This window comes from Rana temporaria, chromosome 13, assembly GCF_905171775.1.
Source record: "Rana temporaria chromosome 13, aRanTem1.1, whole genome shotgun sequence".
Classification (NCBI taxonomy): Eukaryota; Metazoa; Chordata; class Amphibia; order Anura; family Ranidae; genus Rana; species Rana temporaria.
The window spans coordinates 70,109,780-70,130,260 of NC_053501.1; the positions used below are offsets into that span (position 1 = coordinate 70,109,780).

The 20,481-nt window shown below is 42.3% G+C and overlaps 1 protein-coding gene across 1 annotated transcript; it reads left to right on the forward strand.

The window, feature by feature from the left end:
• Window positions 1-232: 232 nt before the first annotated feature.
• On the forward strand, window positions 233-2,070 carry INAFM2 (InaF motif containing 2). Its single transcript, XM_040332583.1, has one exon. The coding sequence runs from the start codon at window positions 672-674 to the stop codon at window positions 1,272-1,274; it is 603 nt and encodes a 200-aa protein (XP_040188517.1). The 5' UTR covers window positions 233-671; the 3' UTR covers window positions 1,275-2,070.
• Window positions 2,071-20,481: the final 18,411 nt, after the last annotated feature.

Consider the following 20,481-nt stretch of genomic DNA (forward strand, 5'->3'; position numbering starts at 1 on the left):
ATGATAATGTGTTTGTTGTTTTGCTGCTGCTTGATATCTGCAGTGTTTAATTTAAAGCCGTCAATATAAAGAATAATAATAATAATAATAATAATAAGCTGATCATTGAACTCATCTGCTGGGAAGCGGAGGACATCAGTCTTTGCAAGGTTTGGCAAGTTTTCAACGTTACCATAACAACAATGGCTCACCCTCCCAACCGAGCAGCAGCAGGTCTGGATGTGCGTTTCCCTTTTAAGAACACTCAGCGTTGCATCTCTCCTCCCTGTGTAAGCTGTCAGTTCATTTTCTTGGAGGCTGCCCACAGCTCATCAGCGAAGGAAGCAGCTTTATTTCCAGGCGAGAGGAAGACGGGCGATAAAACCATGTTAATCGGCTCTGGATAATTTGTTCAAGCAGGGAGAAAGGAGAGAATTAGCTTGAATCCTCTGAGTCTTAAGCAGCAGCTGGGGCCGCTCGTGGAAAAAAGGAAAATGAGGGAGAATCGGCGGCGGTGATGCAATACAGACGTCTGAAGGGAAATGATTCTGCTGGGGAGTGAAGAAATGAACGGAAAGCATACTGCGAGACGAACCTTCTGATACCTACACATTATCTCCACACCGGCAGCGTTTCACAAGTGCTTCAAAACGGACGGCGCAGTGGAGCACAGAGGGAAAGCCAGGGGCGCTATGAAGGACAAAGACTTCATGCCCAACATAGAAAGGGGTAAACCTGCGACGTACACCGGTGACAAAAAAGCAAGAATGGCAGCAAAAACCAACCAGAAGTGGGTGAGACTGGCGACTGTGTTTGCGTATGTACTCTCAGTATCAATGGCAGCCATCATTTTGGCTATTTACTACAGCTTAATATGGATACCGGTGAGATCCGGTAGTGGGAACGGCAGCAATTTGAACCACAGTCAAGTAGTTCCTACTTTGCCTCAGAATGAAAACACAACCAACAGGCCTCAGGCCTCTGAGATGCATTCTACTACTCAAGCCGCAGAAATGGTGAAGGGACTCAACCATGTCAAGAGGTCTCTTGAGGCAAGACGAGGCTTTGAAGACCAGGAGCCGATGTCCAGCAACACACCATCAGAGGCAAGATCGGGACGTTCAGACCTACAGATGAAGCAGTCTGAGGAAGCTGTGGAGGCCTTTATCACAGGGCTGCCTCAGGATTCTGACATAAACACTCTGCTTTTTGATGGAGCTGATTTTGATACACAGCCAGAAATGAGCTCTGCTGATTTTGAAAAAATCAGAGAGAAAAGCCATTACAGGAGATAACCAAAGATTTGGGATATTATCATTTACAGCACATGTTATATCTATGTATGTGCATGGCAGTGTGGATATAATGATAAACCACTGCAGAGTCTAAAAGGTCTGCAATGCATTTCAATCCCATCTGTCAGCAAAACATTACAAGAAGACACCTCTTTGGACCAAAGTGAGCTGATTACAGCAGTAGACCAGCCTTTTGTTTGCCTTGCATGTCAAGCCTCCTCCTTTCGTGCATTACCTTCTTGCCTTGCTGGTTTAGCAAAAGGGGGCGTTCATATATACTGTAAATTTGATTGCTTTGGGAGGGTAGACCATGCTGAACACAATAACATTCCTTCTCTCCAGCACCTTCCATGTAGACAATAGCTTAGAAATGTGAAAGACACACAAGTAATTTAATATTGATGTCATAATGGGTAGCTTGGTTTGGTTGAGTGCTGCTTCTTAGCATCATTCTAAAGCTTGTAGAGAGTTGAGACCTCTGAATGCCGATTTGAACTGTGTCGGTCTGCCATTTAGATTTAAAGCTGAAATTCATATTTGTTATGCAGTACTATAGTAGCACTGAAATGTATTTACATTCTACGGCAGGATACCTGATGTCCATATTGATCTATCGGCACTGATTTCTTTGCATGCTTTAACAATGAAAAAGCTTTAGTTACTGAGCTGAAGAGAAGGGAAACATTTAGCGCCGGTTCACACAGGGGCGGCACGACTTGCCGCGCGACTCGGCAAGACGATCTGCAGACGACTTCAGAGGCGACTTACAAAATGACTGTATTGAAGTCAATGGAAGTCGCCCTGAAGTCGCCCCCAAAGTAGTACAGGAACCTTTTTCTAAGTCGGAGCGACTTGAGTCGCTCCTATTAGAACGGTTCTATTGTACAGAACGGGGCGCGACTGACGAGTCGCCCCTGTGTGAACCGGCTCTGACTGACAAAACTGCAAACAAGTAGTTGCCTTAAAGCCAAAATGTTTTCCAGAAAGCCCTCTTGGCTCTTTGCTTTATGTATGCCATTCTATTAAAGGGGTTGTAAAGGTTCGTCTTTTATTTTCTAAATCGGTTCCTTTAAGCTAGTGCATTTGTTGGTTCACTTACCTTTTCCTTCCATTTCCCTTCTAAATGCTTTTTTACTTTGTCTGAACTTCTCACTTCCTGTTTTTCCTCAGTAAGCTTTCCACCATCATCCAAGTGGTGGAAAGTCATTTAGAACAGCTTACTGAACACCTTAGGCTCCATGCACACGAGAAGCAAATGCAAACACATGTAAACTCAAGTTTTCAAAGTAAAAAAAACGGCGTTTAACACACCCGTTTTTCCCGCGAATTTCGCAGCGTTTTGCCGCGTTTAGTGGCGTTTTACCGCGTTTGCAGCTATCAGCGTTCATAACAAAGACATTGTAGACCCTCCCAAAGCTTTGAAACGCAAAAACGTTTGTGTCTGAACCCAAAATTTTGCGTTTGAAAAAACAAGCCTAAACCCAACTGCTTTAAAACGCCAAAAAACGTGAATGTGTGCATGGACACATAGGATAACATTAAATGTGTTGAAAAAAATTCCCAAATGCCTCTGAACTCGAGTTTACCAGCGTCTCGTGTGCATGGGGCCTTACTGAGGAGGAACAGGAAGTGAGAAATTCAGACAAAGAAAACAAAGAATAAAAACATTTAGAATGGAAATCGAAAGAAAAAGGTAAGTGAACCAGCAATGCACTAGCTTAAAGGAACCTACCGTATTTATCGGGGTATTGCGCGCTCCGGCGTATAGCGCGCACCCCTAAAGTGGACCCGCATTCCTGTAAAAAAAAAACATTTTTGTACTTACAATTTTGGTGTCTTGCGCGGCGTTCATCGGCGGCCTCGTCGGGTCCGGCGTCCGTCTGCGGCTTCGGTGGTGTCCTCCTCGTCGGGTCCGGCGTCCTTCTGCGGTGTCCTCCCCGCTCGATCCCCGCTTCCCGCGCTGAGTTTGAACCACTGCGCCGGAATATACCGAGCGCAGTACACTCGGGTATAGTCGGGCAGGCTCGGCTCCTCTCGCGGTCACGTCCTGTACGTCCAGGACGTGACCGCGAGAGGAGCCTGCCCGACTATACCCGAGTGTACTGCGCTCGGTATATGCCGGCGCAGTGGTTCAAACTCGGCGCGGGAAGCGGGTACCGGCGTATATCGCGCACCCACGATTTTGCAAAAAAGTGCGCGGTATACGCCGATAAATACGGTATTTAGAAAATAAAAAACTAACCTTTACAACCCCTTTAAGCAGTAATTGGGTAAAAAAAAATTGTAAATGATATTTTTTAGGAAAACTGGGAATCTGTGTCTTGAAGCTTTTTTTGTAGTAACATAAAAGATAATCTCCAACTTGAGGTGCCAAGTTTTCTCAGGACAAAGGATCACAATGATAGTAAGCAACAAAATCCTTGCTGCCCTATGGGAGCCACGCTTATATACCTTGCCCAGTTCAGCCATATGCAATCAGTATCCAGAAAATGGGTCTGCGTAGCTCTTTTATTTTAAGAATCGGATATAAATGTTTATGTCATATCAAGAGAAAAAGCTGCTTATTTGTAGGGACAAAAGCTATACTTACAAATAGTCACTTTGTATGAAATGTGGAAAGGCTTTATTAACCTGTATACCTGATTTATACAATTTAGTTATGGCGGAGCAGAGAGCTTCATAGACCCTTTTTTTTTTTTTATTTGAAATGATAGATTTGGGGACAGATGTGGTTAATTCTTATGCCCTGTACACACGACAGTTTTTCCCGACGTGATTCCTCTCAAGCCTGCCTTGCATACACACGTTCAGTCAAAAAAAACTGGCCACTTTCCTCTAAATCCACGTCACCCTGAATGCCGGGTTTTCTGGTGTGTACTGTCGTAAATCCATTGGAACGCATCGCACTTGCTTTTGGAACGCATCGCGCATGCGCAGTTGGTCGCCACGTGACTTCCGCAGCATTCTACGATAGGCAGCAAACTGTGACACTACACCGGCACTATAAAGGGGACGTTCCCTTCAGATGGTGCCACCTTTTGGGCGGCTTTTGCTGATCCTCATGTTTGGTGAGAGACGATTCGCGCTTTTCAGTCTTCGTGCTTTTCGGTCCGTTACAGTGTGACAAATGTGACATCTCCATTACAAACGCTAGTTATACCAGAATGACCGCTCCCGTCTCATACTTGATTCTGAGCATGCGTGGTTTTTTTCCCCCTCAGAAAAGCATACACACGAGCGGTTTTTGCGACGAGAAAAAGACTGACGGGAAACACGACGGGAAAAAATAGAGCAGGTTCGAATTTTTTTGCTTGCAGTTTTCTCGTCGGGAAAACTGCTATGGAGCATACACACGACCAGTTTTCCCGACCAATCTAAAAAATGGCAGTTTTCTCGTCGGGAACACCGGTCGTGTGTACGAGGCATTAGTTTTCGGTGCTTTCTGAGTCACTGACCAGGAAAAATAAAGAGATGTGGAATTTTGGCCTTTATCCAATTTTTCTTTGTGGCATGCTTTTTTCGAGTCTGTGAGTATGAAACACCAAAGCTAGACAGAGCCGGGCAATCATCAAAAAAGACAAGCAATGGTGGCCCACATACTTTCTTTGTGACAAGTACACTTTAAAATAGTAGGCTTAGCAGGGTAATACTTCATTGTAAATTCCAATGACATCATTTCACCTATATTAGTAACTAAATCATTCATATTGATTGAAATACATTTAAAGCCTCATACACACGAATCGTATTTTCCGATGGGAATTGTCTGATGACAGACTGTTGCCCGAAAATCCGACAGTTTGTACGATTCATGTCGGATTTTCCGCGGACAAATGTTGAATGGCAGGCTTTCAAATTTTCCGCGGACAACAGTCTGTTGTCAGATTTTCCAATCGTGTTTGCACAAGTCCATCAGATAAAAGTCCAAAGTACAAACACGCATGCAGACAGAATTCTCACCGCTCCAGGTGAGCCTCGTGATGATCAGGGGTTGTTGAACCACCAGGGTGCTGGCAATGCGGTAATAGCAAAAAAAACAAAAGAACAAAAGCTGGACAGCCGCACTCCAAAATTTTCTTTAAAAGAGATGTCTTTATTTTCAACTGTGCATACAGTCACTGCAAGCCCACAAAAATCAGTATGGCCAACGTTTCGCACTGGCGTCAGTGCTTAGCCCATGACTAAGCACTGACGCCAGTGCGAAACGTTGGCCATACTGATTTTTGTGGGCTTGCAGTGACTGTATGCACAGTTGAAAATAAAGACATCTCTTTTAAAGAAAATTTTGGAGTGCGGCTGTCCAGCTTTTGTTCTTTTGTTTTTTTTACAAACACGCATGCTCAGAAGCAATGCTCACCAAACACGGCGCTAGCAGAAGGCGCCCAAAGGGTGGCGCTCAAGAGCTGAAAAACCACGTAGTATGTCTAGTACGTCACTACATTCGTGTTTGTTGGCCGACAATTGTGTGCCGTTTGTATGCAAGACAAAATCCAGGCACGCGCCCTTCGGACAGAAGTCTGACGCTTTGTCTGCGGAAAATCCGATCGTGTGTACGAGGCTTAATACAGGGACAGATTGCTGGAGACAGAAATGTTCCTTTGAAACTAAAGCCTCGTACACACGATCGGACTTTCTGCGAACAAAGCCCCTGACTTTTGTCCGAAGAAACAAAAACGAAGCTATTTCAGCTCTTTAATGCCACCCTTTGGGCAACTTCTGCTAATGTTGTGTTATGGTGAGCATTGCTTCTGAGCATGTGTGTTTGTACAGTGTGACAGACTTGTGTACACACGATTGGATAATTCGACAACACACATTTGTTGGCGGACAATTTTAAAGCATGCTATCCCACATTTGTTGGCGGAAAATCCGACAACAATTGTCCGATGGAGCGTACAAACGGTCGGATTATCTGACAAAAGCCTGTCATCACACAATTGTCATCGGATTACCGATCGTATGTACAGGCCTTAAGTGTAAATAGATTATATATACACACACATGTTGATCCTAATACTCCTCCACCCAAATTCGAAGTGCCAATCTCGCACAGATTCTTGCTTCCGTTTAAAAGGATTGAGTTTCCTTACAGTAAAGCAACACAGGCATACAAAATCCAGCACCGTAAGTTGCCAGTACATACCTTCAATATTTAATGCTAATTTGCCAGAGTCCCCCCAGCGCCCATCTCTAAAAAAGATGGAGCATAGGCACACTGGCCCTGCTGGGTGCCCTATTTGGGTTGCTAAGGACCTAGCATTGCATTGTGGGTTGCTAAGGACCTAGCATTGCATTGTGGGTTGCTAAGGACCTAGCATTGCATTGTGGGTTGCTAAGGACCTAGCATTGTATTGTGGGTTGCTCTTGCTTTCTGAAAGTGATTATTCCTATTGGAAGCACAGAGGATTCCTGGGGGCAGATTCACGTACCTCCGCGCATCTGTACGCCGGGCGCAGCATATCTAAGATACACTACGAATTTGCGTAGTGTATCTTTGGCGGCGTAAGAGCGCGGGATTCAAATCTCTATGATGGGGGCGTGTTTTATGTAAATAGGTCGTGACCCGACGTAAACAACGTTTTTTTTAACTGCGCATGCGCCGTCCGTGGGGGTATCCCAGTGCGCATGCTCGAAATTAACCCGGAACAAGCCAATGCTCACGACGGTGACGTCATTCTACGCAAATCCCTATTCGCGAACGACTTACGCAAACGACGTAAAAAATTAAAAATGCGAGGCGGGAACGCCGGCCATACTTAACATTGAGTACGCCACCATATAGCAGCTTTAACTATACGCCGGAAAAAGCCGAACGCAAACAACGTAAAAAAAATTCGCCGGACGTACGTTCGTGGATCGCCGTAACTAGCTAATTTGCATACTCGACGCAGAATTCGACGGAAACGCCACCTAGCGGCCGCCGAAAAATTGCAGCTTAGATCCGACGGCGTACTAAGACGTATGCCTGTTGAATCTAGCCGAGATGCCGTCGTATCTTGTTTTGAAGATACAAAACAAAGATACAATGCGCAAAATTTGAAATTACGCGGTGTATCAAGAGATACGCTGGCGTAATACTTTTGTGGATCTGCCCCCTGGTGTATAGCTAAGCCAGAGAGGAAAACAAAGGAATGTAATTGCACATTATAGGGCCTGCAGTTTTATGGTGTCTTAATTTACTCCTTTTTAATTCGCTTTACGATAATTCATTTAAATCCAACTGATATAGATGTCCTTTATCCATTGCTGTGGGTTCAATCTATGCATAAATGTTAACCCCATAAAAAGGTGGAGAGGCAGGTCTGTCTTATGTAGCAGCACATTCACTGTCAGACTTATTAGACAAAGGATGCCACTTTTGTTTTCCCGGACCTTGACAATTCTATAGGCCATGGCCGCTCAACCTGTGGGCCCCCAGCTGTTGCAGAACTACAAGTCCCATGAGGCATTGCAAGGCTGACAGGCACAAGCATGATTCCCAAAGGCAGAGGCATGATGGGACTTGTAGTTCTGCAACAGCTGGCGGGCTACAGGTTGAGCAACCATGCTATAGGCCATTCTTTGACACAAATTAAATGTAGAAGTGACTATAATTTATGGTCAAGGCCAATATATAATAAGAAGATTATTTAATCCAGGTTTGGAATAGCCAGTAGGCATAAAATATAATATTAATATCCTATTGTAGGCCCTCATCCTTTTATTTATTAATGGCTCTCAAATGACTCCAGTCTGACACTGTCTGCCCTGATGACAGAGATCATCTGAGTAGAGCTATTTTACAATTTCTTTGTGCCCTTTTTATTGTCAGATGGGTCAGTTCTGATTATCAATTTGACCGTCTATATTATTTAATTATTTACTACTTACTACTACTATTTACTACTGAGTGTAAGTTTTACACCACCTTGTGGACCTTTGATCAATTCAAGCACTTTTTTTTTTCTGAAAAGGGAAATGTAAACACTAATTCTTAGGGCCTGCGGCCAACATCATATTTTTACCATCTATAAAACCATTCACATAGCTCAGAGTGTAGATATAGGTTTTTATTTTATACAAGTCTAGAATGGCAAAATATTATTAGGGAAAGATATGTTGATACTTTTTGATACAAAGAATTTCTACAGCTAGCAGAGCTCAGGTATGTAAACAGTTAAAATTGTACACACGTGTATATAAAGTGTACAGTGTATATACCTTACAACTATGTACAAGCAGATGCATCAATATCATGTGTATAGTAATAAACTAGTGACGTGTGGACACCAGTTGTTTTAATGTCTCTTCTTTAGTTTACATTTCATTCTAAAGAATGTGTCACATACTAGAATTAAACTGACACTTTTTATAATAAAATAAATGCAATATGTCTAAATATAACGTGAACATAAATTTTAGTTCTTTTCCTTTATTTCATCTCTCAGGTAGGCATGTGCAAAAGGGAAAAATGTGTTTCGTTTCGTTTTAATTAGTTATTTAATTAATTTTGTTAAGTTAGATTTGTTACATGTGTTAAATTCGTTTTCGGGAATTTGTTCGTTTTCGACAGAATTTCGAAAAATCCGGTCGGATTCGAAAATATTTCAACCGGATTCGATAATATTTCAATCGGATTCGAAAACAAATTCTATTCTAATCGAATTCGAAAACAATTCGATTCGAAAACAAATTTGAATGAAAATTGAAAGCAAATTTGAATTAAAATCTAAAAAATATAAATCGATTACTAAAAAAGAATACGATAAAATAGAATATAAAGTAATAAAACAATAGAATGAAAATCAAAGAATAGTAAAGAACAGAATGGAATTTAATAGAATGTAATCAAATACAATAGAATATGACCTGGCTACTTCTATCTATCTTCTATCTATCTTCCATTTTCTGAAATTCGAAATTCATATAGAATGAACTCAAATTCGAATAGAAAAATATTAGAAGAGTAGAATAATAAAATATATATATATATATATAAATATATTTTTTTCTGCTCTATTCTAATATTTTTCTATTCGAATTTGAGTTCATTCTTTATGAATTTCGAATTTCAGAAAATGGTTATATATATATATATATATAAATGTAATTATATATATATATATATATATATATATATATATGTATATATATATATATATATATATATATATATATATATATATATATATATATATATATATATATATATCCATCTTCTGAAATTCGAAATTCATATAGAATGAACTCAAATTCGAATAGAAAAATATTAGAATAGAGCAGAAAAAATATATTTATATATATAGATTTTATTATTCTACTCTTCTAATATTTTTCTATTCGAATTTGAGTTCATTCTATATGAATTTCGAATTTCAGAAAATGGAAGATAGATAGAAGATAGATAGAAGAAGCCAGGTCATATTCTATTGTATTTGATTACATTCTATTAAATTCCATTCTGTTCTTTACTATTCTTTGATTTTCATTCTATTGTTTTATTATTTTATATTCTATTTTACTGTATTCTTTTTTAGAAATCGATTTATATTTTTTAGATTTTGATTAAATTTGCTTTCAATTTTCATTCAAATTTGTCGATTCGAAAACGTTCATTCGGATTCGGTTAAATTTGTTATATTACAATTCGGGAATTCGTATGCATCCAAATGTCCGAATAATGAAAAATTCGTCCGAATTTCGATTCGGAACTAAACAAAATGCACATGCCTACTCTCAGGCCTCGTACACACGACCGAGGAACTCGTCGTAAATGAAACATCGTGGAGAAACTTGACAAGCTTTCTTTGCGTACACACTGTCAAGACCAAATCTCCTCGTTCTCAAACGCGGTGACGTAAAACACGTACGACGGCACTATAAAGGGGAAGTTTGATTCCACTGGCGCCATCCTTCTGAGCATGCGCGAGTTTCTATGCATACACACGAACGTGTTTCTCGTCGAAAACCAGCCCGACGAGGAACACGACGAGGAAATTGAGACTCCCGACGAGGAAAAACAGATCTTGTTCTCTTTTTTCTCATCGAGTTCCTCAACAGTTTTCTCGATGAAAAACATACACACGACCGTTTTCCTCGGCAAAAAAGCTCTGCCACCAAGTTTCTTGATGGATTCTGTCGAGGAAAACGGTCGTGTGTACGAGGCCTCAGATGCAAGCTTTTTTTCCTGCTATTCTCAGACTTCCTATTTTAGGGTGGCTACCAGTGTTCTTTTTGGCAGAAATTTTTGATTTAGTTTTAGGACTAAATTGGCATTTTATTTTTAGTCCCATTTTAGTCTTCTGCAATTGTTTTAGTTTTAGTCGTATTTAGTCGACTAAATCTCCGGTACATATTAGTTGACTAAAACTCATTTTAGTCATCTAAAATCTAATGGGTGTATTTAAATTGTAATGCATTATTTAACATTTCTCTACAATGGTAGTCACTGCATTCATTCATTCTATTAAAAAAAAAACGGCAGTTCTTTTGAAAGGAGAGTCTGTACATTCGGCCGGCAAGAGATTCTTGCCAAGAATCTCGTCAGTAAAAACAAAGTTTTTTTTCCTGACAAGATTCTGGGCCGTGTGTACAGGGCTTTAAGCTTTGGCAATAAAACCTGGAAGCTGGTTTCTATGCAGAAGTGAGCCTAATTTTGCACTTTTCAGCGTTAGGAAATAAATCCCACTATGACAGACCCTCCAGCGGCGCACTCCATGGTTCCCCTGGTACTTCCATCTTTTCCAAGTCTTCCTTCCGGGTTCGAGGGCTCCAGCCATTTGAATGGCCATGATGATGTCACTTCCGCACATGCGGCACGGAGCTCTGCATTCCACTGCATTTTGTATTCCCTAAATGCAGAATGTCGCTGCGAATGCGTGGGTGATATTATCGGCTATTGCCAATGTGAATATCTCCTAAATGATTAAAAAGGTGTATGTGTCTGCGCTGTGAATTAAACTAGTGATTGAGTGAGCGAGGGGAAGGGCGGGGGGGGGGGGGGGGGGGAAGGGTGGGGTGATGTGAACCTGGGAAGTGAAAAACTATACAGACAAAAAATAGAGGGGACCTTAGTGACAATCTATAGGTGCAGTCCTGACTGGACTGTGTTAAAAGTCCATAGTGAAAATACTCCCGTGAAAAACCATATGGATAATGGAAAAAAAATATAAAAATATAAAAATGAAGATAAAAATGAGAATAAAAGAAAGTCCCGGATTAATCCAAGCAAACAAAAAACAGTTCCAGGTGAAGTTAATGGCGCAGGAGTTTCACCTAGTTCAATATCTCCTAAATGCTGCACGTTTAGGAGATATTCATTTACCTACACGGAAGCCTGATTGTAAGCTTACCTGTACGACCAAGTTCAAGAAAACAGTTTACTACCGCTTTAAATGAGCAACACAGTTTCTGCACTGAAATTCCAACTACAACCCTGCCTGCTGGACTACAGAACTTCCCCAAACCCTCACGCCTCTCTGTCTCTCTCCCCCATGCATTCAGAAATGAATTGTTTTTCCAGCAAAACAAAGCTGCTGCCTTATGTCCCAAGAGCCTTCTTATACACAGCCTGTGAGAAGGCGATGGGTGCTTCAGAGATGTAGTTATGGTGGCATGTTTACTTCAGTTGGAGTTGAGCTTCCAGCAACTGACACTGCAAGAATCTTACAAGCCTGGTGAGGATATCACAGGGACTAGGGGCCAGATTCACAATCAGCAGGCGCAACTTAACTTTTCCGATTTAAGTTACACAGCCGCAAATTTTCTGCCTAAGTGCCCGATCCACAAAGCACTTACCTGGAAATTTGCAGCGGTGTAACTTAAATCCGTCCGGCGCAAGGCGGCCCAATCGAATGGGGCGAGTCCCATTTAAATTAGGCGCGCTCCCGCGCCGGACGTACTGCGCATGCTCCGTCGGGTAAATTACCCGATGTGCATTGCGCTAACTGACGTCGCACCAACGTCATTTGCTTAGACGTTAACGTAAATGGCATCCAGCGCCATTCACGGACGTCTTACGCAAACGACGTTGATGTTTAAATTTTGACGCGGGAACGACGGCCATACTTACCATGGCTTAAGAGAACTAGGGCTAAGCCCTAGTTTTACGCGGCGTAACTCGATGGAAACTACGTAGATTTAGATCGACGGGCCGTTCGGGACGTTCGGGGATCGCCGTAAGTCTTCATTTGCATATTCTCCGCCGGCCGCAATGGCCTCGCCACCTAGCGGCCGGCCTAGAATTGCATCCTTAAGATCCGACAGTGTAATTCAATTACACCTGTCAGATCTTAGGGCTAGCTATGCGTAACTGATTCTATGAATCAGTTGCATAGTTAGAAACAGAGATACGACGGCGTATCAGTAGATACGCCGTCTTATCTCGTTTGTGAATCTGGCCCTAGTTTCTTACTACAGGAAGAGGACCAAAAGGGTCAAATGAATATGTATTTTATATATATATATATATATATATATATATATATATATATATATATATATATATATATATATAATGCTTCATTGCTGCTACTTACTTACTCTAGTGGGGGAGAGGGGGGTTGAGGAGTAAATTTGGATAATGCCTTGACATATAGCCAGATTCAGAGAGAGTTACGCCGGCGTATCAGTAGATACGCCGTCGTAACTCTGAATCTGCACCGTCGTAAATTTAAGTGTATTCTCAAATTGAGATACACTTAAATCTAGCTAAGATACGACCGCGTGCGCCGTAATTTGGAGCATGCGCACTAGGATATGTCCACGAACGGCGCATGCGCCGTTCGTTCAAAACGTCAATCACGTCGGGTCACGATTCATTAGCATAAAACACGCCCACCTCTTCACAATTTGAATTAGGCGCGCTTAGGCCGGCACATTTACTCTACGACGCCGTAACTTAGGACGCAAGTGCTTTGTGAATACAGCACTTGCCTCTCTAACTTACGGCGGCACAGCGTATATGAGTTTCGTGGCAAAAAGCACGTCCTCATAGGGCTAGTGACTAGTTTCGTGGCAAAAAGCACTTCCTCATAGGGCTATGAGGAAGTGCTTTTTGCCACGAAACTAGTCAGGGCGTACCGAGTGGCACACTGCCATCACCCCATTGGACTACTCGGAACTATATGGGTTATCTGCATGCCGCTGGCCAGAGCTGCAGGTTCAAGGCCTTTTTTTATGCTGCAAAATGTGAGTGCATTTCTTAAACCACTTTGTAGAAATAAACGTTTTTAAGTGATTTTACACTATCGAGGCATCTCTCTTTTATGTATATGTGACCATTTCCATTGGAGTTATTGCTGGATGATCCGAGTTGAATCGCCTTCCCTTCCCTGCAAGCCCAGATGGTTGCTGATTGCTATATGCTGTTTTTGGTCTCCTCTAACCCAGGGACCATTTCCATCTGGTAAGCAGACTTGCATATACGTGTGGTGGAGGTCTTCAGCTGCATGTCACATCAGTGTCAACCATTATTCCTCTGATCCTTTGAGATCTGACTGCACTTGGGTGGATGTCACTTTTTTCTTCTTTTCGGACTGTAATATATGAATATAATTTATTTGGAATCCTGATAGCCCTTTCAGTTTGGACTATAGGGGCTTGTTGTGTTTAAAGTGGAGTTCCACCCATTTTTTTATGTTTGTCTGTGCTGCATGCTCTAATCTCATAGTGTTCAGAATGGACAATTTTTATTTAATTTGTTGCTTCTAAATACCTTTATTTTGTAGTCCTTCATTACTTCCTCCTCCTTATTTGCCTAGGCTATTTGCAAGGGTTTCTGGGATAGGCATCATGTTTCCCAGTAGTCCTTGCAAACCTGACTGAAACCTATTACACTGCTTGTGCACTGAGCATGTGCAAGATATGCAAAGCTGAAATCCAGGAAGTCATACCGTCTGGCTTCATGATGCCCACACTTAAGATGGCCACGGTCTATTTCTAGATTATAAACTATCTAAATGCTGTAACAACCTAACAAAACGGACCTTAGTTTACAGACTAACTTTACTAGAATACATTAAGCTTGTGTATTACAGGGGTATTTATATTTAAAAAGTGAAATTGTGGGTGGAACTCCCCTTTAAGGACATTCATCAAGTTGTTCCTCTATTTCACTGTGGACTGTGTTTTTTTCATTTTTTACATTATTTTATTCGATTATTTGTATGGTATACATACTCACTTTTCACTTTTTAATATTCACTGATCATTAGCGCGGTTTATTTTCTTTTCTTTCCATTGCTACTTTGTTTATATGACATAGGTTAACCGCAGCTTTATTTGTTTATATCGTTTTGCATTTTCACATGCACTTCTGATTCAATTTATGTTTCACTTTATGTAGATTAGCGCAATTTATACCACTTTTTTCCTCTTATGTGTGAAGCAGCCCCCCTCAGCCCCCCTAATACTTACCTGAACCCCATCTCTATTAAGCGATGTTGCACCAGTCTCTCGTCAATCAAAATCAGTTAGCCAGTCAGGAGAGAAAGAGGGCAAGGCTAAGTTGCGGCTCAATATCTGAATGGACACACAGAGCTGTGACTCGGCTTGAGTGCCCCCATAGCAAGCCGCTTGCTGTGGGGGCACTCAACAGAAGGGAGCAGCCAGGAGAGCCGAAGAGTGCAAAACCACTGCACAGAGGAGGTAAGTATAACAAAACAATTATGCCCTGTACACACGATCGGTCCATCCGATGAGAACGGTCTGATGGACCGTTTTCATCGGTTAACCGATGAAGCTGACTGATGGACAGTCGTGCCTACACACCATCAGTTAAAAAACCGATCGCGTCAGAACGCTGTGACGTAAAACACAACGACGTGCTGAAAAAAACGAAGTTCAGTGCTTCCAAGCATGCGTCGACTTCTGAGCATGCGTGGATTTTTAACCGATGGTCGTGCCTACTAACGATTGTTTTTTTTCTATCGGTTAGGTATGCATCGGTTAAATTTAAAACAAGATTGCTTTTTTTTAACCTATGGATAAATAACCGATGGGGCCCACACACGATCGGTTTGGTCCGATGAAAACGGTCCATCAGACCGTTCTCATTGGTTTGACCGATCGTGTGTATGCGGCATTAGACTTTACAATCACTTTAAGTGCAAAAGTGTAAGTTGCTGTGTTGTCAAATGCAGAAGCACACACGTGTGTGGTATTGGTGAATGCAAATATGCATGTGAGCTGATATTCTTAGCATTATATAAAAATTACTTAAAATGGGTTAAATTTGAAATGGAAGTTACATTTTTTTCAGCACATGGAAATTGTGAATTCTAGTCACATCCTGTTTCCCCGCCTAAACCTTTACACAAGAAATCTCGAATTATTTTTATTTTCCATATTCAAGCTGTGTTTTATTTTCAGAGTTACAAAGTCATAAAATGAATGCTTTCTGTAGAACTACAGGTGCACTTTAGTGTCCAATGAGTCATTATGTGGAAAAGCTGCCCTTTTCTGACCCTGCCATCACTGTGCCTACTCTAAGATTGCACTGCTGCTGTCACACATGGCAAGGGACAGAAAGCCTTGCCACAGGGAACACAGGGACATAAATCTTCTTCCAGAACACAACAGCTATTTGTACCTGTGGGGATTCACAAACAAGGTCAAGCAGAAATGATTTAGTTGAATTTAAAGGAAATGTTTAGCAGTTTTGTACATTTTCTTTATATATGTATTATGGTTTGGAATTAAAAAAAAAATGTTTTCTACTTTTTTTCTGGTAAGGTAAATAATACATTTCTCCCATTTATATTTAGAAATAGTTTTAGGTAGCGGGTAGAGCTGTAGACTATTTACATTTTCCAGAGACAGCTTACCAGTCTTTTATTAAAAGCTTGGGGCAGATTCACAGAGCAAGTACGCCGGCGTATCTACTGATACTCCGGCGTACTTGCAAATTTCCCGCGTCGTATCTTTAGTTTGAATCCTCAAACCAAGATACAACGGCATTTGGGTAAGATCCGACAGGCGTACGTACGGCTTCGTACGCCTTCGGATCTTAGATGCAATACTTTGGCGCCCGCTGGGTGGAGTTTGCGTCGTTTTCAGCGTTGGGTATGCAAATGAGCTTTTTACGACGATCCACGAACGTACGCGCGGTCGTCGCATTCTCTTACGTCGTCTCTAGTCGGCTTTTTCCGGCGTATAGTTAAAGCTGCTATTTTGTGGCGTATAGATAGACTTGCCATGTTAAAGTATGGCCATCGTTCCCGCGTCGAATTTTGAATTTTTTTATTTTTTGCGTAAGTCGTCCGTGAATAGGGATAGACGTAACTCAGGTCTAAGTTCAAAGAATGACGTTGTTGCGACGTCATTTCGCGCAAAGCACGGCGGGAAATTTCAAAACAGAGCATGCGCAGTTCAGTCGGCGCAGGGACGCGCTTCATTTAAATGAATCACGCCCCCTACCCGCCCAATTTGAAATCCGCCACCAGAAATACACTACGCCGCCGCAACTTACGGCGCAAAATCTTCCTGGATTTTATTTAGAGCCAGGTAAGATACGGTGGCGTAGTGTATCTATGATACGCTGCGCCTGGGCATTTCTTTTTTTGTTTACCAAAGTTTATTGTAAATACAAATGTGAATAAGCATATATATATTGTAAACATATGGACAGTACAAAGTTCAACATAGTATCTTTGGTAGAAAATATATTAACCTCTTGACCACCGGGCACTTAAACCCCCTTCCTCACCAGACCAATTTTCAGCTTTCGGTGCTCTCACAATTTGAATGACAATTACTCAGTCATACAACATTGTGCCCATCTGACATTTTTGTCCTTTTTTCCCCACAAATAGAGCTTTCTTTTGGTGGTATTTGATCACCTCTGTGATTTTTATTTTTTGCGCTATAAAAGAAAAAACACTGAAAATTCTGTAAAAAAAAAAAAAAATCTTGTTTCTGTCATATTAGCAGGTATTGTGGAGTATTGGGTGGTATTGCGGAGTATGGGGGGGTTATTGCAGAGTATGGGGGGGTTATTGCAGAGTATGGGGGGGTTATTGCAGAGTATGGAGGGGTTATTGCAGAGTATGGGGGGGTTATTGCAGAGTATGGGGGGGTTATTGCAGAGTATGGGGGGGTTATTGCAGAGTATGGGGGGGTTAATTGCAGAGTATGGGGGGTTAAATGCAGAGTATGGGGGGTTAAATGCAGAGTATGGGGGATATGGGGGTATTGCAGAGTATGAGGGGTTAATTGCAGAGTATGGGGGGTATGGGGGTATTGCAGAGTATTGCACAGGGAGGGAGGGATGGATCTGTGACTGCATGTGTCACAGATCCATCCCACAGCAGCTGCTGCTGCTGCCGCTCTCCCCCCTCTCCTCTCACACTGTACCGATCGGTACAGAGAGGAGAGGGAGGAACCGGCGTCATGACATGACGCCGGTTTGTTTACAAGTGATCGCTCCATCATTTGATGGAGCGATCACGTAGTAAACCACCGCTATCAGCGGCGATTTACCGCGATCTGTGATGCGCCGGGTCTTCTAGACCCGGCGCTCACAGATGATTCCGGGAGCGCGCCCCAGGGGGCGCGCGAGTGAAGGATTCTGGGAGGACGTCCCAGGGACGTCGTCCCGGAATAACTCCACCGCGCTGTAGCAGTATTTTTGCTATGGCGCGGTGGGGTAGTATTTAAGCATTGTATGATAACATTGCAAAACCTATGAAGGAGAAATCAGATATCATTGCACAGTTCCATGACTCATAAGACGTTAGCCAAGAGCAGGCCCGTCGGAACCCGACAGGCAAACCAAGAAATTGCCTGGGGCCCCCGAGCTGGCCAGGGACCCCGAACTAGCCAAGGGGCCCCAGCAGGGAGGGCCCTTGCCGCACCGCTGCTTCCTGCAGTCCGGTCGGCCGTGTACCATAACCGTGCGGTACAGGAGAATCAGGTTCCTGTTCCCGGCCAGACTGACAGGAAGTGCACACACTGTGTGTTCACTTCCTCTCAGTCTGGCCCCGGGAACAGCAAACTGAATGCCCTGTACCGCGCAGTTATGGTACACGGCCGACCGGACTGCAGGAGGAAGCAGCGGTGCGGCAAGGGCCCTCCCTGCTGGGGCCCCTGTGTGGACACCAGGATAGAGGTAAGCCGACCCCCCCGCTTCTCAAATAGAAAAGTGATTTATTTTTATTTTTTTTGCTTGGGGCCCCCTAATATCTTCAAACGGCCCTGGCCAAGAGTTAAATAAAAAGCGAAGGATAGAGGGTATGGGTAAGGGAGAAAGTAGCCTGGGGTATCATCATTAATTGGTGGACCAACTAGACCATTTAGGGGTTGTAAAGACAAAACTATTTTCCTCTTAAATTAAAGTCTGACAGTAGCTGATAAAGTAAAAAGTAATGTTTTGCATTATAACTAGTTTGATACCTGTTGAAATGGAGCTGTTTTATTCACCTCCCGCACTCCTGAATCATTATCCTCACTGACTTCCTGGTTTGCGGTGCGCATTCATTCTTGCTACATCACGGCCTAATAGGAACTACAGTTCCCATAAGGCTTAGCCTCCATGCCTGTGAGGGATAAGAGAGCATCTTCACGCAGGGCTGTAGTCAAAGGGAGGGGGTGAGCACATTCTGCTTTCCACCATGCAAAACAGCTCAGATGCTGGTGGAAAGCAAGAAGAGAAGAGACAGGAAATGGCATTTTCAAACCTGAATTACTGTATTTTGGAGGTCAAAAGGAAAAACGAGGTAAGTGATATTTAAATGCTCTTGCTTACAGCAATCAATTGATCTAATAAAAAACGAACCTTTAGTGTTCCTTTAAACACTTGGAGGCTATCATTAAGGGTATGGTAAACTCTTTCCGAGAGTTTGAGAATCTCCATTCGATCCAACACCTGTTACCAGGAAATGGTGTTGGTTCTCCAATTCAGTGCTACCATCCATTGTATTGAACTACACAGGGAATGTAATAATCTGACTATGCTGGGATCCCTGATGCGCCTCGGCATTTCTATGTGAATCTGGCCCTTGTTGTTTACGGCATCTGTAGCTAAAGCTGCAATTTAAATGTAGCACTGAATAACTCAGTATCTGGGTTGCTGTGGAAGCTCTTATCAGATATCAGATTGCAAAGGGAATTTTTCAGGCGTGCCAAAGTTAAAATAACTTAGCACACATGGTACACTACTCATCTGATACCCATTCAAATTTTTCATCAACACCCAATAGGTTTTCTTATTTGTTTTGTTTTTTGCAGGCAAACCACCCAGTATATTTTTATTTGTAATTTGGGATGTCTTGTGAATATTTATATTTCATATTCAGCACTAATAAATACAAATATTACAATTAGTTTGTTTTTTAACTTTATTTCTAAACAAAAAATATTCCATATAGACATTTTAAACATTCAATTTGCAGATAGGGCTCAATGCAAGAAGATAAGTGCTCTCCATAATTCCCTCTGCAGCTGCTGTGCTACCTGAGCCGAGTAACTTCACTGGTTATATGCAAAGGTTTACAACCACTTTAAAGAAGTTGTAAAGGTTGAAGACTTTTTACCTTCATGCATGGAGTGCGACTTGTCGGGCTGACAAGTCGCCTGAAGGGCCCGCCCCTGGGTGAAACGACACTAATCATCTCTCCTTTTCTAATTGGCCGGTGTCAGTCCAGGCACCTGGTGGATCCAGACTCCCATTGTCGGAATGACGCGGTGCCTGGACTGATTCCTGTGACGTCTGCTGAAAACGGGTCACAGGAGTGCAGTAGAGCAGTGGAGAGTTTTATTTTTATGTATTTTTTTTACAATTAAATTCTTTCTTTTTTTTTCACAATGATTTCTGTTTTTACTAAATTTTATTTTTTTAACACTTTTTTACAATTACATTTTTGTAATAGTTATTGCAATCTTTTTTTTTTTTTTTTTATCGGCCCTGTTGGTGGGCTTTGGTAAGATGTCCTCCTCCTCCTACTCCAATACATGTCACACACAGCAGGCACCCCCCGCTCTCGGAGCTGAGTGTGAAAAGTTTGGTTGCGATGTGAGAGAAAAGTCCCGCCTTCTTCTAGACCAGTTCATGTGATAGACGCAGTGTTCTGTCTATAACACGAGGGAGCTGGTCTAGGAGGAGGGCGGGACTTTTCTCTCACAGCGCAGCCAAACTTTCACACTCAGCTCTGATTACACACATCAGGGGGGGTGCCTGGTGTGTGGAATCCAGGCACAGGCACTGACTGTAGTGAGGCAGCATTATGGGCAA